The sequence below is a fragment of the Cloeon dipterum genome, chromosome 2, assembly GCF_949628265.1.
Source record: "Cloeon dipterum chromosome 2, ieCloDipt1.1, whole genome shotgun sequence".
Classification (NCBI taxonomy): Eukaryota; Metazoa; Arthropoda; class Insecta; order Ephemeroptera; family Baetidae; genus Cloeon; species Cloeon dipterum.
Window position 1 is genome coordinate 14,847,337 of NC_088787.1, and position 18,697 is coordinate 14,866,033.

Genomic DNA, 18,697 nt, shown 5'->3' on the forward strand with positions numbered 1-18,697 from the left:
ACACATTTTTACGTTTAACTCGTTCTCGGATGTTGATTTAGTTAAATTAATGAAGCGAATGAAACATAAAATTCCACAATCTAAGGTGAAATTATAAAAATAAACTTTCTGCTTGAAACGCTCATATTATTTTTTGTAAAAGAAGTAAAAGAATTACTAAACAAAAGATATTCATGAAAGTGGCATAATTTCCATGTGGTAAAATAAACCAAATGAAATGATTTTGAGCAAAAATGAGAAGGAATAGGCCCAAAAAGTAAGCTTTCTCATTAAATTAAAAGAGCTCTCTCTGAACTGGAAATGCTGTCAAGATCTGGTCTATGTCCGACGCAAAAAAGAACCTTTCCAATTTTTACATGCATGACTATACACAAGTTTTGTTTTGAATCCTAATAAAAAGTCGAATCTCGTGTTGATTCATCTTCTCAGGAGCCAATATTGAGTTTTTCCCTTCAAAACAAAAACATTAGGCAGAAAGATGTCATTGTCAACATGATTCTGCTGTTTTTATCAGGAAATCAACCTTCAGATCTGGATCGTATTTATGATGGAGGTAAAATTTTAACGAAATATCCCATTTTATTTTCCATATTTAATTTTTTGCATGAACATTCCTCAAACAAAGATATAATTTTGTGTTGGTTTTGCGAGAAATTGTTTAATTTATTTCTGATTATTTATCTTCAAATACAGATTTCCATCACCGAAAATTAACAAGGCGGAAGAAAATCAGAGCTAAATAGCTCGTTGGTTTCAAATACTTTTTGCTCGCAACGCTGCAAATAATTAATCATTCTCTAGAGCACTTACCGCCTGCTAATAATTTTTTCGCTGTTTTCATAACAGGATGTGCTGTTTATATACGGGAGAGAGTGATAAAAAGGTTCATGTTCTTCACGTTGGCGGCAGCGATGATGTTGCGTTAAATAAACTCTAATCTCAGCTCAGCATGCCAGCCCTCGCAGTTAGAGAGCTTAAAAAAGAGTAACTGATTATGGCACAAGGTAACACAAAAACGTGCTAATTCGAAACAGATGCGTCAAGTTTCGCTAGCGCTCTGGCATTTTTCACTGTGTGACTTCTGCATTGGATTTCATGAATCTCGAAAATTTAAAATATACATATTTGTTAATATATTCTATGCTGCAGAGTTACAAAAAAATATCAGATGAAAGAAATTGCTAATACCAAGCCAATGGTGTGAATATTGCGTGCAATTGAAATGCAAGAAACCGAGCCATTCGTTGGTGTCAAGGGTTGAGCGTGGGGTTCCTGCACTATGTTGGTCCATTGGGATCCGAGAGGCGTGCGAAAGGACTCGTTATTTGCTGATTTGCTCCTTTTCAGTATGCGTGAATGGCTTCACGAGACGAATGTGTAGCGTTTCAATCAAAGACATCCGTGCAGAAGCAAAAGCACGGAGGTCTTTTTCTGGGCTGGGCTTCTTGCACGGACGCAAGTTACATACAGTATATTTCCGAGAGTTGATCGCCACAATAGAGAATTTCCATATCGGAATAAAAAGCTATCATTGAAGTTCATCAAACCTGCTCTACAAATTTATAAACTGTGATAGCTTTTTATCATTTTCTGAACTGTACGTGGCACACTATAAAATATGTATTTATTTCCTTCCACGCCAAGCAACCATGTGTGTATTATTGTGGGTGTTGGGAATGGGCAGCGAGTTGGTTTTCAACAAAATCTATATTGCTTTCCCGAAGTTTGTTTGCAGACTGACCAGGAGCAGCGTGGGGCCGAGGTACTGCGCGCCGGAGAAAATCATCACCAAACCTGTGCACAAAGGGAGGTGGGACCGCTCGCTTCCACCCAGCGTTGGGATCGGCCCTACCACTTTGTAGAGGGCTGTGTTTACGGATATACCACAAAATAACATTAGACGAGGGATGGCCGCTTTCTTGTGTACACAAGAATCGTGGAGTGGAAAAGAGCGTAACAGAAGAGGATCATATATAAAACCAGAAAAGGCACAAAAATATATATTATAATTTTATTGAATGTATTATTGGTGGCTTTAGTTTTTCTTATATATTGAAGTTCAAATTTTATCGATAAAAATATAAATAAATAAAATAGCTATTCTAACTATACGCCTTATTATACATGCAGAGTGAAATGAAAATTATCAATACTAAAATTGAGTGAATTTTAGGAAAACGCATTTTCTCTCAGCATAAAATAACCCAATTTATGGAGAGTGCTGATGTGGCCAGATAAATTTTGGGAAAGAAAATAAGCGAAACTGTCGAGGTGTGGAAATTTGCCCTTCGGCCCATAACTTTGACATCGAAATTAGATTGGAAAAGTTCCCCGCCATAGTCTGGGGGAATTCGAGTCATCAGCTGTGGGCGTCGGGCTAAGGTTAAAATCGGATTCTTCAAGCTTAATGAACAACGAGGGCTTTAGTCTGTGGCTTTTGTGGAAGGTTTGGTAAACACGTTCTGCTCTTTAATTTGTTGCCGTTTCGACAGTGCCAGTGGCATTGCGTCGCTAAAATCGTTTTAAGATGCCTGCTTCTAAATTAACTGACTGCCTTCGCCATAAATGACTGTTTGCTTGTTTTTGTTAGAGCGTTCAGTAACTTCTCGTGAGACACTCTGAGCGTAGAGATCGTTATTCGCATTTACTCGGTAACACCTTTCATGGCATCCTTAAACTTGGCTGCGGTGGAGAAACCGCAATGACAATGGGTTCTCCAACTGTAAAACTGCTGCTTGATTCCGCCAGTTGCCAGAGTAACGCCTTTATTGACAGTTGCCGAATGAAATTTAACAATCCTATTCTCCTCCGAATGTTATTGAGTCTTCTCCGTTATTGAGTAAAGAGAAAGCCGTGCGATATTAATATTCGTGGCCAATCATCCACGAATAGAGCAGTGACTAAATAATAAAGTATTAAATTTAATATAATTTGGAAATCAGTTAGAAGACATCCATGGAATTTTCGATAGCAAAAATGATAAAAAATAATTCCTTTGAACGTGAAGCGTTAAAACTGCAATCATACATTTAGTAGGCAAGGCACCTAAGCATCCACCAAAGTGCAAGCAAATTAGCGGTTACTTAGATGTTACAACAAAGCGGTTTCTTCAAAGAACCCAAACCTTGTGGATATTTAAGAGGGAGTTTGGTGTTAATATTTTGTGTGTTTTAAAGCACCCGAGAAATAAGGCAAAATCAGCACTCGACATTCACTTATCTAATTTTTTAAACGTTTGAAATAACGTAGCATTCATTTAATGTGGTTAAAATTTTGTCTGCGGTAAGAATATAGTGCTACGGATAGGTATTTCTGACTAAAAATAGTATTTGAACGAACATTTAAGCCGAAGCACAGTATCAAATTTATGAATAATCCTCTATACTCAACAATTATTATTCATTTTATTGGACACCATCGGTGTACAACTAAAGTCAATTACAATTTTATTTATTATAACGGAATGCTTGTGATAAAGTTAAAGGTTTTTTGACACAGTCTAGTAAATGGTACATACTAGAAAGCAAAGAATCACAATAAATACATTTACAATTAGCGGTGACTTCGAGATGAAAACATTTATGTGAACAGACGAGGAAATGATAGCCATGAAAAGAATATCTAGTTAACATAGCCCTGTCTTTACAATTTGTATTAGTCCAATCCAAATTACACATAGCAGGGGTTTCAAAAAATTTTGGGTCAATAGATTGTCGTTTAACATTCATATTATTCAAAAACTTCTCATAGGCAATTGTAGAGGGAAGAGAGTATTTAGATTTAAGGTCATTAACAAAATAATCAGTCTGAACCAATTCATAGACAAATCTGGATTTCATTCTCTTGTCTACGCTGAGGGCTTTTTTAAAGAATCTAGATTTACTCAACAATACTCAACAATTGAAATACAAAATACATTAATGACAGGCTGTACTACTAACAATAAGTGCAGTCGTGCGTCTTCTGCGCTTGTGTCCTTGGGCGGCTTTGCGGCCCCTTCATTTTCTTCCAAAGCGCAATACCTATAATTGGCAGGTCTAATCTGCATGCATAATCATTTATGTTATGAATATTTCAACCATACTAACTGTCAGTATCGAGTAAGCGAGTTTGCGAAAGGATTACGAGTTCCTGCAAGCTATGATTAATTTACGTTATTTGCACCGAGTTCGTACGCCCGCAAAGGAACGGTGCTTTAGTTGATTTTGATTGTTAGGTGAGATTAAATTGGATCACATGAATTACATGCGGGATTAACGACTGTTAAATTAAGCAGCACGGAGTTTGTTTGTATCCCCTCTTCTCGTTTCCACTCAATTGCACTTAATATTGATTCAGCGCATTGCACTGTTGTTGAGTAACATGTGTAATGCTTGTTGATTAACATGTGCAAATGGAGTAACAACTTGCGACTAGATTAGTTGAAACATATAAAATATTTTGGAGATAAATTATGGTTATTTATGTAATTTTACTGATTCCTCGAGAAATTCATATAAATTCGAAATAACTTCAAACCGCGTATAGCATTAAATTTTTACATTCACTTGGCTGTATATAGCCAACGGGTATTGAATCAGCGTGTTGGCTCGCGTTGTTAAGACATTCTCAGGAGTGTCAAAGCAATGGGAGATATTTGAGCAGTTAGGGTATCTAATACTAGCTGCCCAATGTCGCAGAGATGGCAAAAGTTGGTTACTTTATAGTGACTCGAAATGCTCAAATAGCTCAACGGGGTTGTAGGAAGCGCCACTAAGTCTTACTACTTGCTGTTTTTCGCACCTTTTCAGCGGCTTTAGGGACAAATGTCTGGCATTTCAATAAAAGATCTCGGTGCGGGGAGGCGAAACGATGGCCACATTAGGCCCAAGCTCCTCTGCGGGCACTCGGGTCCCATGTTATCCCCTCGGCGGTGTTACTGGGACCATTGCCCACGGGATGTGCTAAGCAGAGGTTAAAAAAATAAAGGCTCTTCATAAAATAGAGCGGAGCAAGTCTTTGAAGTCTGAAAATATGCAACGATAATTCTACCCTTTTAGCAGAGCTTTCATCGCTGCTATTTGTGTTGCGCAAGTTCAAAAGTTTTAAAATGTTTGCATCCTCATTGCAAAATTTTCCCAGACCAGCATTGCAAGTTTCACTTTACTCGGAAACCGAGGGATTAGCTATCAGAAAGCAAGCAGGGGCTGACGAGTAAGAGTGTGAGGAAAAACAGTTATATTGTCCTAACAATCCTTCTTCAAAAAATTTTAAACCTATTTAGATATTAATTTTTCTTAAATAGACACTTAAATTGCTACCCAGAATTTAAAGGCCGGTGTCTTGAAATTAATCGGCCTGAACTGTCCAAACATGCACCTGCAGACCTAAAAGATGCGGCGGCGCGCGGCCGCCAGCCGCCCCGGCAGCTACACCGCAAGAACACAGAATGTATAAAATTAGCCTTTCGTCGCTGTTTCGCGTGTGCGTGTGTGTTTGTGCGGGTGAGAAGGACGCTGGGCCGGCCGGCCAGCTAGTCGCTGCTTTTCAGCTTTCACAGTCGTTCTCGCAGGGGGAGATCGCCTCGGGCGCAGTTTTCATGGATTTTTGCCAATTGGCATAAGGCTAATGACATTCTTTCGATAGACTAAAATAATTTCAAATTATTATTTTATTTTAACCTTAATGTTAATAATTAAATCATAGAGATGTACACAAATTTCAACATTGAGTTAGTCAAATCTATGAAAATGTTATTGGTATGCACAATACAGACCTATAGCTGTTGTACCCAAAATATGCAATGCATTAGTTTGCAACGCCCTTTCACCTTAAATAAATTGTTAGCCTACGCCCAAAGTAGAAATTAATTATTCTGTTCTCTTGATTTCACCCTCGAAGTATTGCCACAAGCTACATAGGAATCTTTGATGCATTTTAAGTACTAGGCAGAAACGCCCATTGGAAAATAAAATTCTCCATAAGCTTGGTTCCGGCTAATGCCAAAGAATGGTAGAGTTTTTGGTCAAATGACAGAAATTCTAGATTCAGTCTCCTATTTAACGCCTATTTAGTCTTGAGCACATGCCGTTCAATTTTGGTGCATTCACCCAAATGAAATCGGGTCACACTGCAACTCTCACAAAAGAAGTTTCCAACTTATTAAGCGCCTCAATAAATAAAATATACTGTAAAAAGGAGTCAACACGTTAGCCTACATTAAGTTTGCGCATGGCTTAAAAGAGCGTAGCTGTAATGCAGATTGCAGATATTAATAACCGACCTCTCGTCTAGCTGAGCTTCTTTTTAATAACAACCAGTTCTTTCATGTTTGTGGCACAATAATTTCGAATTTGTGTGCCCTGCTGATTCAAAGTGAATACGAATGTTTAGTCAGTGCGCGCTGCTTTTATGCAAACAGGAATACCCAACAAAAATGAAATTAATATGTACTCCTCTTCAATCGAAACTAACCAAACATTGTTTACTAAAATAAGCCAGCAGCAGAAATTCATTTTCGAATTCCATATGCTGCCATTTTATAGCCATCCAATTCAATTGCCAGCTTTTTGTTCCTAGTTGCATTGAAATCGTTCCTCAAAATCAAATAACTTCCAATTGATGTTTAATCAAATCCCTAGCTCTGTTTGATTCGCGATACAAATTTAACTGCCCATTATTCGCTAAATTTCAAATTTCACGGTCGATCAGTGAAATTTAAGACTGGGCGCAGCCCATTTGCAAGGGTGGAGGAGCAAGGAGCTGGCTCACCTGCGGCATTGAGCAAATGATGGAGACAACCCAGGCGAGGATCAGCATCATCTTGCCCCGTCGGCGGGCGTCGTTCACCCTCAGGGGGTACAGGATGGCGAAGTAACGATCCAGGCTGACACACACTAGCACCATGGAGCTCAGGTAGAGCCCGAAGGCCCGCAGAAAAAGCAAGATTTTGCAGGCGGCGTTGCCGGCCAACCACTGGGTGGTGGCTCGCCAGCCGACCTCGAGTGGGATCATCACAAAGGTGACCACCATGTCGGCGATGGCCAGGTGCATGATCATCAGGTTTATCCGCGACTTGCGGTGACGGTTCCGGTAAAGGGTGACAAACACGGTCACATTGCCCACCGCGGCCACCACGAAGAGGCTGCTGTACACGATGATCGCGACCAGGGCTCCCGTGTTGAACCGCAACTCGGGAGGCAGCGTCGGCTCCGCGTCCCCATCATACACCTCCGAGCCGTTGCGCCACACACTCAAGTTTCCGGCTAACTGCTCGTCGCTGATCTTGGCCACAAAATTCTCTTCGGCAGCATCCATAGTTCGTCTGTGCAAAATTAAAACCAGCCAAGCTAAAAAACGCCAGCAGACATTTCCAAGGAATGAAGGCTAAAATTGGCCCACTGAAGCGCGCAAGGGTAGAGTTATTGCAACTAACTGCACTTTTTTGTCTGTATGTCAGTTTCAGTTTAGTCGTCGCTCCTTCCGGCGGGTCGAGAGTGCTACGCGAGAGAGAGCTGCGCACAGACTGACTCTCCGTTTGGAAAGAGCACCCCTACGCCCTACGCCTCAGCACAGGCAACACCTGTTAACGCTCATTGAGACTGCGCCCCACACTTCATTGAGTTTCGCTCTGAAACTTTGCTAGTTATGAATTGTGTTTCATGAGGCGAAACAATAACCGAGAAACGGCACGCCTCTGTTTTCTACCTTATTGAACTTTTATATGATACTCGTCTTCTCAAGAAACTTAATAAGACGAGACTTGCTTTTTTCAAATGATAGTAATACAGTATTAGCTGATATTCCCCATGATTATTTTACAATTTTATTGGTTCAAAATAAACTTTGCTGAATTTCACTTAATAGCTGTAGAAAAATTGATGTTTTATTTTTACATTCATATTTCATTCTCTTTTTACAATTTTTAACGCTTTTTTACAGGCATAGTTATTTGACGCGAGGAGCATGATTAAAAGATGAAATTTGATATTTATTAAGGTACAAAATACAACTCTTGCTAACTTAAATAACATTTCATTTATGAAAACTTTGTTTACTAGTTAATAAAAAATTAAGAAAATTTTTTTGTGCGTCAAACATAAGCAGCAATAAAGATTAGTCATCTAGATAACAGTCTTAGATTTTTCGGGCTAAAGAAGTTATTATCTCATAGTCTCAGTATTATATTTCACCTATTGCAATCGTACGCTGATCTATTTCCAGAATAGTGGAAGAGGAGACGAGGACAGACTTTATTGAATCGATTCGAATGATAAAATGTGGTGCAATTGCAAATGGATTTAGTAATGCCGAAATAATGCTGGATTGATAACGGTCGCCGATAAGTAGAAGGTTTTAGCAACTGCCTCCCATCCACTGAAACAGCATATCGCGATGATAAGACGTCACATATAATCATTCCAATGGAAATGATGCGCCTTAATCTCCATATCAGTTGATTTTTATAATCAGGTTGACGTTTTAGTCGCTGATGTGCGTATGATGGAATCACGTCGCTTGTTTCTCACTTAAAGGTACATACAGTAAGCAATTCTTTAAATGTCGTAATTAATACCTAAGTGAATACTTGGGATATAACAGTATTATTATTTTAAATAGCTTTCACCAAGTTTGCGATATTTTTCAAATTTTAAGGCACATACCATCAGTCAGTCCAATTCGTAAACCACAAAACGAAATTACTGTCCGAGCGCGTTAGCATTTCCCTCTAATTAAATCCCCTTCATTGTTGAAAGCATTTAGCATTTAGTATTTTTTTCCAATGGCAACCATTTCAATTTTAGCATGAACACTCCGCGCTTATCAGAAACGAGAAGCCTTTAACAAAAGCACCACTTTGGTGTGCTGCGGGAAATTATTGTAATCTGTGAAATACCAGCATCAATTTGTATAACCCTGTAAGATCCATGAAAACAAATTTAAAAATTTATCATTTTAGGAGCAGCACTGCTTTGAAAAACTCATTCCAGGAAGAGAACAAGGAAAGTTGGCTGAGTAACTGTAAAAAAGGACGAAAAATGTCAGTCGGCAGCAGTTTGCAAGATGTTCACCTGCGATATCCGCAGAAAGCCAAGCATTTGAAACAACTAGAAAGTTCCACGAATTTGGCTGATGACTTTTACATGGATGACGAAGACGATCCTGGATACGGTAATAAAGTTGGTAAGCGATTTCTTGTCGTTAGTCGATAAGCGTTTTTCATTCTTTGAAATTTGGGCGTAATAATGCAACGACAAGTCTGAGTGTTTTTAACCTGTTAGGTCTTTTGACGTCCCTTTTGAGTCATTTAAAAATTTGCGTTACATGCTATTTGCTGTTTACCTACACTATGGCAGGGACGAAGTTTCCAAATTCCGCGCAGCGCGTTTACTTTGAAGTGGACCAGTCGCGTGTTCTGTTGTTCACTCTCAAAAGCGGCCACTTTGCTATTGCGGCATCCACTTTCATTCCTTTGTCCATCCAATAGGACCAACCGTGTGGGATCACATTCTTCTGAACAGGCCAGCTAAAGTGATATTTGCCCTGCTGATCGCAGTATTTGTCGTCCCCCCGTTGCTCTATGGACTGATGTATGGGCTCGGCAAGGACCCAGAGCCTTTTGGATCCTGTGTCGTCCGCAATTTTTACTGGTAATCAATTAATTTTGCTTTTAATCCTCACAATTCGACTAAACTCTAATTGAGTGATAATGGAATAATAACAGTTAATACGAACAAATTTTGAATTTTTTTACAGCTAATATTTTTGGTTTCAAATTTTCCATTATCAATTCAAGCAAATAAGAAATATGATACGCTTGAAGTTAAAAAAGAGATATACCTGCAACAATCCAGCTTAATTTTAGCTTACTTACCTTTTGCTAATAGCTATTAGCAAAGAAGCCAATATTGGTCGACATGGTTTAGGTGTCTGTTACAAAGAGCCGCATTTGGTAAGTGTGCGTTGGTGGTTCTCTGGTGTTCTGTTGGGTTGCTGTATTTCCTCGTGTGCTTTTTATTCCCAGAAACACTCAAAGCTTTTAAAAGCTCAATCGTGAAATAAACTGCCTGGGTTCGCCAAGTTTGCAATGTGCAAAAACGCACCACTGTTTTTTGCACTAAAAACCAGCTGGAAAAAACCATCGTTTGTGGTTTTTCCGTATTTAATACCGAAAAGGTCAATTTTTGCGCCAAAAAAGGCAGACATATGTGGAAAAGTACGATAAGTAATAAAATTTTTGGTCTTTTAGTGAAACGAGGGATTTTTTAAAAATCCATGTGTTTGGTCATCCTTCATGAAAACTTTTAACAATAAACAAACACAATAAAAATGCATGTGGTCCATTTACGGTTTATTGCTCCCTGAAACAGGCATTTACAGGGACGAAACGTACGCTTATTATGCGTAGGCCAATTCTTTTGAAAATTTCGCGATTTCAAATGGTTGTTCATCCGTTAACCCAGCAAACAAACAAACAATTCGCTGAATGCATCCAATTTGATGGTCGGTGCTCGGGTGCTGTCAAAACAGGCGCACGAATAATGATCATTCCTTTTTCTGTCAAGTCCACACACCGCGCACGCCCGATTCGCGCAATTTATCGTTCCCTCGTTTAATCAGCATGCTCCTGTTTTTCAGGTCCGAGTGTATGCCGGGCAAACAACCGAGCCGACAAGAATGCCTCGCAGCTGGATGCTGCTGGAATGAACTCGAGGAATCGCTGAATTTCTGCCATCATTCGCTTCCTGCTCGACAAAATTACCAAAACAAAACGGGTTCGACCCAGCTTGTGGCTCGTTTGGAACGTTCACCCTTTGGTGCAGAGCCTCTAACTCTAAGTATAAACATTGCGGCCCTCAATACGTCGCATGTTCTCGTCCAACTGATTGCTGAGGGGAGCGCTCCTGATTCGATTCATGAATCGAGGGTACAATTGGATGAAACGGATATTAAGATTGACCTGACAGAAGGAGAGGCTTTTTTTGTTGAGCTAAAGCGTCGCACATCAAACGAGACCCTCTTCTTTACTGGCAACGGGCCGCTCATAGCCACTCAAGGATTTTGGGAGTGGTCACTTCAATTTCCGCATGATGCACTTCTCTTAGGTAGGAAAAATTTGTTTAGTTTGATAGTGAATTGATATTTTTTTCCTTTTGTTCAGGTCAGATTATGGTTTTATTTCGACTAAAATAAAACTAAACATTTAATCTCATTGGAATTGGAATTATTTTGTTTTGTAATTTTTCAGTAATTTTCATAATTACACTAACAACATCGTTGTCTAATTTACCTTAAATGCTTTGCACAACTTAAATTTCGAGGAGAGCATACAGACAATGCTTTCAGAATTGATTAGAATGTTAGGAGAATCCTGCGTTATACGAAAATCGATCTCGGCTTGCAATTTCCCGTCTCACCTACAACTCCTTTTGTTCACGCAGCTTCCGTCCTTGAGAATCAATCAAAGTATAAGGAAACTGGAAATGAAACTCGCTCATCTACGTTGCACTCTCTTTACTGTTAATTGCAGCAGCTACGACATATACACGCTGCGCTGGTGTACGTTTTGTGTCACGTAAAATTATAATTGCAGAAGTTTTCTCGAACTATATAAAGCACTAAAGAACCTGTCACGTACACTGACATGCACTAAAAACACTTGAAGCGACGACAAAATTATTTAGAAAAAATCAATGATGAAGTTAAAACAATTTCAATTGAATGAGCGAGGAAAATGTTTGCACCACGTGAGTTTTCCTCGGTTATATTGCTTAGGCTGCAATTAATGTCGCACATTGTATATAAAAATATGTTATTTAGGTCAACAAGCGTTTTTTCCTTACTAAAGCAAGGCTTCCATTGAAACATGCACAAAGTTGTATTTTACTTCATGCGAGATTTATTTTTTTCTCCTTTTCTGAGGGAATGGCACTCTAACGAGAGGCATGCATGGTTGACGACGAAGAAAAGTTTGGTATTCAGTTCTTACCCTCTGGGTCCCATTTTTCCCTGGTGCAGATGGATGGCCTTACCTCTTCAGTTAGCGGAGCTTTTTTTAAAATTTCACCTCATGCACCTTATTTTGACCTCAAATTAAAAACAGGATGAACTGCAGGTCTTTAATTTTTCTGATATGACATTTAAAGTTCTAGTATTGCTTTAATTACCTCGAGTTTGACATTTTTACTGGTCTTTTTAAAAATATGACTGTATTTTTGCTAGCCCAAGCTATTAAGTGATAAATATATCTCCTCTTTTCACAACAGGCTCTTTTCAAATAAGTGCCCAATTTTAAGGCCTGCTGATTTCGTAAGCAATTTAAAAAAAGAAATTGTCTCACTATATAGAAAATATGAAAGTTCACCGCACTGACCATTTAGGACAATCTTGGGAGTTGGTAGTGGGTGGAAGCTTCCTGTAATGTACATTATATACTGATTTAAAATCACACAGGTTCCGGCTCCACTTCGCGAGGATCTCTCCGGCTGACCAGTGGAAGCGCAACCCTCTACCAAGGCTTGGGAACAAAAGCCAACGGTCGTCCGTTTATTTTATGCGTTACCCAGAGCGGAAAATCACACGGGGTGCTGTTTGAAGCGCCGGGAGCAATCGAAGTCGTTGCTCGGCCGTCAAACTTGATCTCGATTCGCAGCACCGCTGGCGCAGAATACCTCAACGTTCACACGTTTGTGGGAAACAGCCCCGCCGAAGTGTTTGAGGCGCTCACAGCACACATTGGTACGAGACTTAGCTGCAAACGTTTTTCATTTTGCATTTTCATGCGCTGCTAGCCCTTTAAAAGCGTTCTGTCACCTGCACTCGAGCTTTCCGCATAAACTTTACACGCAGCAGCCAAGCGTAACAGGAAAAAAGCTTTGCTGGGACGCGAGTGATTTGCATTTAGTCTAGTTGAATTTTTTACGACTAGGGCTGCCGACTTTACCGCCGTATTGGTCCCTTGGGTTGCACGTGTGCAGAGACACAGCGCGAAATGGAACAAACGAAGACGCACTGAATTTCAAGAATGAAGCGACACGCTTGGATTTTCCTTACGACTCGGATTGCGTAGATGATTCTGCCCTGGGAAACGTGTCATATGTTGTCGAGGGTAACAGGGTAGACAAGGTTTGTATTTTTATATTCGTTTTTTTAATGAATGGGTCGTGGTTATAAAAATTTATTTTTAATTAAAGAGCATGTTTTCCAGTGATGATTTGTTTCAAAATCTTTATTTTATAAATATTATCATCGGCAGTGAAAAAACTGGTGATTATTCCAGTAATAAATAATTAAACAAAGTGTAACAACTAGTTGTAGGTTTATGACAAAGGAAAATGGAAGGAATAATGAAAAAAATCATAAATCTTTAATTTACTATTTTCCTTGTCATATATAAACCTACAACTAGTTATTACAAAAGTATCTAGAAATTGATGGAAGCTGCGGATGGAAAAATTTTCTTTAATCTTCGCTGCCTGTTTCCTCAAGAATGATCACGGACATTTTTTTGCAATCGCTTGGGTCGAGTTCCCAAGGGAGCGGGGCTTCTCTTTAATTATGTTGTTGTGCTTTTTCAGCTGAAGACGATTGTGACTGAGTTGAAAAACAGCAAACGCCACTTTTTACTTAGCCTCTACGCGCAAGTTAGTGAGAGAACGACCGCTTTCGAGGAGGGCCAAGACATTTTTTTGGTCGGCACAAACGGCACATATCTAGGTCAGCACAGAGACGAAACTGTGGCTTATCCCGACTTTGAAAATCCAAACGTCACAAAGTGGCTTGACACACACATGAGTGCAATGCTGGCAAATATTCAAGATGTCCTCCCTTCGGGATTAATTCTGCCAGATAACTGGCCGCTTAATGAAGATGCAACGCAAGGGGACGGAAATGAAACTCTAGAATATGTTCCTCAGGTATGCGGATCAATATCACAAGCCCTTTGTGAACCCCCATAATATGCATCCTGCGCTTCCTGTGTTCCGTCAAACTACATATCTTGTGCGCTCTAAACACATATTTTTTTACGAAATGGTACAATTTCAAATGATACAAAATTTAGCTGAGTTCACAAATGAAAATTAAAATGACGTCACAAAACCATGAAATTCTATAGAAAGCAGATAAACAAAAGTTAAATTGAAGCTAAAGAGATTTATTTTCCTATTTTACATCTTAGGATAAATTACACTTACAGTGAATTTGATTAAACTAACAGAATTTCAATGAGCTCTATTCTGTGAATGGGTGTCAAAGTGTGAAAAATTCAATTGGTTTAAAATTTATTTTGCATTTTTAAAATTTGTTATTCTCTTAGTTCAAACTCGGTCGAAATCTGTAAATGATGCATATCTAAACTGTTATCTTCCGCTATCAAGTTAAAATATTTTAAAATATGTTATTAAAATATGTAATTAAAAATTTTAGGGTTTAGATAGTTTGTCAAACGGAACTGTTTTGTGGAGCGCGTCCGGCCTGCGAAGCCATCATAGTGTGCACAATCAATACGGCTCGTTATTCACAACTCTAGCGAAAGATATATTAGAACAAATAAGTGGATCAAGTGACAAAAGACTTCCAGTTTTGGGGTCTTCAAACTGGTTGGGCGGCAACACTAATGGGTGGCTAGGTGAGGAGCAACAGGCTGACTGGCAAGGACTGAAGGTACTTATTATTGGGTACATTAGCGAAGTTAATCATGTCAGATTTTCTTCTCAGTCAGCTTTATTGAGCGTGTTGGAGGCGGGAATCAGCGGCGAGCCGTTTTCTGGAGGAGGACCAATTTGCGGCTCGAGTGGCGTTTGGTCGGACTCGCTCTGCACCAGGTGGTCCCTCCTCGCGTTGACTACCTTCCCTCTAACGAGGTAAATTGCTTCGTGAACAGAGCAAGCTCCGAGTGCTTAAAATCTCGCGAGGGTGCAAACTAATTAAAATGATCAAACAGATGAAACACAATTCTACCCTTGTCATTTTCAGCCAGCCTTGTTTGCAAATGACAGTTAATATTCTTCCTCGTTTCGATTGCTTAGAGTCTCAATTAAGTTTTATCAAAGTAATCAAAACCAATCAAGACTATAAAACAGTCTCGCTGCTAATAAGAGAAGCGTTGCGCAAGGCGACCGCATGCAATATGGGTTTCAAGACTGTTGCACAGGTTGCATACCTTGCAATCAGTTATTCAGAGAAAGTCACAGATTGAAGAATTCCAAAATTAACAAGCGACGTAATTAAAGAGCAATCATAATTTCTTTGAAACCGAAGACATTCCAGGTCAGCTAGATTTCTAGGAACTTTAATCAAAAAGCCATTAAAAGTTATAATTGACCGACGTAGTAATATCTAATGGGCCTATATAGAAATCAATGATTCCTGCAATTAAAACTCAACGTCCTCATTAAGAGTGTGTCTGCTTCGAAAGGTTCCATCACCGATGGGGTAGCACAGCTCGTGACCCGACTGCGCTGGATGAGACCTCGGGTCGGATCGTGGCGAGAGCGGTCCGTTTGCGATACCAGTTGATGCCGTATCTATACACGTGGCTTCATAGAGCCTCGCTCAGCGGGATGCCGTTGGTGAGGCCCATGGCAGTCGAGTTTCCAACAGATAACTCGACGTGGACTCTAGAGGAACAATTTATGGTAATTTGTAAGCCTTTCAATGCAAAACGATTAATGCCATAATTAATTTCAAAATGTTTGACGCTTATCGTTCTACTGTTTCCAATAAATTCAGCAATTCACTAGAAGCTCTATCTGCGGAATGAGCCGCATTTATATTAATCATTGAAACTAGAAATCTGTTGATTCAGCTCACTAAAACGTGAAACGCTTACACATTCAGCTGAATATCACCAGCCAGCAGCCAGTAACAATTCCACACTGGATCAAAAAGTGGAGAACTTTCTCTTCTCATCCAGCAAAATTTTAACAAGCTTTTCCATAATTAATTTACTCACGAAATGCTTTGTATGTAAAAGTGTTTTATTGAATGAAGGTCACTTGTAGTCTTTTAACAGGAAAGTTTGTGTTCCCTCTCCAATTAAAATGTTTTTAATTAGATATGAGCCGGGAGCCGGGGCGAACAATGACGAAAGGACAACTGTTAAAATGAAAATTGCTCAATAAGTCTTTAATGTGACCACTTTCTGCTCTTGCAGGTTGGACCCTCTTTAATGGCTGCCCCTGTTTTCGAACCGGCGGCAGTTTCATTAACTATTTACTTGCCACGTTCAACAGAATCGTGGTTCCATTTGCTGGGCGGTGAGAGAGTGCAAGCGGACGTTAATGGTACAGGCCATGTCACCCTATATGCTCCGGAAAATGAGCTCATACTCCTCATCAAAGAGGGACATATAATTGCACTGCAGGTGAGTTCAATTAATATTTATTCAATTTCAAACCCTAGAATTTCTGCATTTAAATTTCATAAAACAACTAATTTCGGTGGGCAAAAGTAAAATCACTAGCCCAATTACAAATAGTGGCGCTTGGCGTTCGTAATAATTTCAGCTGCCTTATCCAATTCAATGGAAAGAGGTAGTAATCCTTTAATACCCATCGTGCAAACAATGTAACTCTTCTTGCAATGCAAGTGCTAAACATTAACGCAAAACCATATATACCTGCTACACGCGTAGAGGCTTCAGACTTGGAATTATTTAGTAACGTATAGTGCTGAAACCCAAAACTGCCCGAAGACTCCAAATTATAAGTGCATTATTAATCATTCTTTTGGAACATGCGCCGAGCTATTATTTATCAGGTACAAATTCATGCTCTTCTGAACTTTGAGTTGTTGGGCGAAATTCTCAGTGCGTGTGCTATCCAAACTCCACTTTAACACATTTACTGATTAATTATTTTAGCGCGTAGACACAACATATTTAAATCAATAATTGTTGCTTTTATTCCATCTATTTAGATCAATGTTGAATTATTATGAAGGCAAAATCGTGATTCGAATAAACTCATAAAAGCTGTATTTATATTAGTTGAAATTTATGTGAGGAATTTTCCTAAGTATCTTTAAAATACATGACTCGGCATGAATCTATTTGCAAGAATGACATGATTGGTTTGTGAGTCATTAGCATTCAAATCTCAATGCAGCAAAATGAAAATTTTGCAAATCACGCGCAGAACTCAATTAAATAGACGCCACATGTGGGAGACTTAATAGAATCTATTCCTCTATCAAGAAATGTTAAAGGAGCATTAAACACGGTCTTCTGAATCTTCTGAATCCCACTACTGTGGCATAAAGCTTGGTTGAGTTTTGCTAAAAACAAGAATACGAGCAAATATGACAAGTAATGTGTATTCCTTTAATGTTGTGAGACTGTGTTTACTGAACGAATGAAAATAAATATATTTCACAGTTTCATATCAGACCAATAATATTAAAAGCAAGGTTTCCACAAGCACACTCCAAACAAAAGGAATAAAATCATGCTTTCCTCACAGCAGAGAATACACAATGACAATTTCAAAAGTTTTTTAGTGGGCGGTCGGACTGTTATACAATATTATAATTGTTCAATGTGGCAAAATCTTCATTGATTTCGAAACACGCTTTTGCGCAGTACAAATTTTGTGCCGAATTTTATAATCGAAACTTTTGATCAAATTTCAATATGGGTTTGCGACGTTGTGTTTCCGGGAAAAAGGGTTGAATTGCTATAAATCAATTATTCTTCCGACGCCATGCTACAAAAATGTGTTGATTTGCATAATAACCATTTCATAAGACTCTAGTGAGTAAAGCGTTGTGGCGCTTCTCACCTTATAAAATAAATATTTATCAGATTTGGTGTAAATGTCTAGCAATGATTTTCCTTGAGATTTTTGCAAGACGATTTAAAAATTTCAGTTCTACTGTTACTTCTATGACGCGTAAAATATGGTAAAAAAACAAGCTCAAATGAAAATTCTGACTACGCAGGGCTGCACAACCAAGAACACAAGATGAAGATAATATTTTTTTGAACAGGCATGATTTTATTTTTCCAGGGGGTCAACACTTCCAGCGCGATGTCTCGGGCCGAGTCAAGACAAATAATTGTCGCCCTTGAATGCGGAGGCGCGAACAGCTCTGAGTGCACTGCCGAGGGGACGCTTTCACTGGACGACGGTATATCAAATGACCTTTCGTTTGATACCATTCAATTTTCTGCAAATCAAACCTCACTGGTAATATCGTATTCGGGGGATCTTCAGATTTGTTCACTTGGGGGAACTGAAAATATGGTCTCAACTGTAATCGATACAATATCGATTTATGGCGTTCCTGGAAATGTGACAAATGCCTCTAATCTGCAAGTGGACGATGAAATTGACTTAGAAGCAAAATTTTTCGTTGACACGGAAGAGGGGAAAATCAGAATTTCTTCGGTATCAGTCGATTGGTGCAGTTCACAAAGCAATGTCATGACTGTTTCATGGGAAATCGAGTAGCATTAAATTTGAATTACATTATTTACTGATAGGCCCTTAATTTATTTGTGTATAGTTGTTTACTGTGCAGTAGTTGCTAATAAAAGAAAAATTATCAGTATATTTTTCGCAGCCAAAGGCACCACGTTGTTTATTTATTTATTTCGTAGCCGCCTGCATTACTCGATTGTCAAAAAGCGTGGAATATAGCCCGGCCTATGCTATGATTTATCATTAAATAATATTTTGTTACTCTCCTGGCTCGCATGTCGAGCAAAGTAAACATT

At 39.0% G+C, this 18,697-nt stretch overlaps 2 protein-coding genes across 6 annotated transcripts in view; one reads left to right on the forward strand and one right to left on the reverse strand.

The window, feature by feature from the left end:
- LOC135936548 (adipokinetic hormone/corazonin-related peptide receptor variant I-like) overlaps window positions 1–7,507 on the reverse strand; it is a 34,017-nt gene extending 26,510 nt beyond the window's left edge. For 3 of the 5 annotated variants that reach the window (XM_065479403.1, XM_065479401.1, XM_065479399.1), the window contains exon 1: window positions 6,751–7,503. In XM_065479403.1, the coding sequence (XP_065335475.1) occupies window positions 6,751–7,296 (546 nt within the window). In that variant the 5' untranslated portion in view covers window positions 7,297–7,503. Of the gene's footprint in view, window positions 1–6,750 lie in introns of all 5 variants that reach the window. The other 2 variants (XM_065479402.1, XM_065479400.1) reach the window with 2 other exon arrangements.
- A 916-nt stretch (window positions 7,508–8,423) lies between these two features.
- Window positions 8,424–18,552, forward strand: LOC135936399 (lysosomal alpha-glucosidase-like). Its single transcript, XM_065479195.1, has 12 exons — window positions 8,424–8,513; window positions 8,939–9,162; window positions 9,467–9,629; window positions 10,618–11,084; window positions 12,433–12,717; window positions 12,908–13,104; window positions 13,557–13,895; window positions 14,407–14,643; window positions 14,698–14,843; window positions 15,398–15,617; window positions 16,136–16,345; window positions 17,988–18,552. Exons 2-12 carry the CDS (start codon window positions 9,018–9,020, stop codon window positions 18,429–18,431), a joined length of 2,853 nt encoding a protein of 950 aa, XP_065335267.1. The 5' UTR covers window positions 8,424–8,513; window positions 8,939–9,017; the 3' UTR covers window positions 18,432–18,552.
- The last annotated feature ends 145 nt before the right edge of the window (window positions 18,553–18,697 follow it).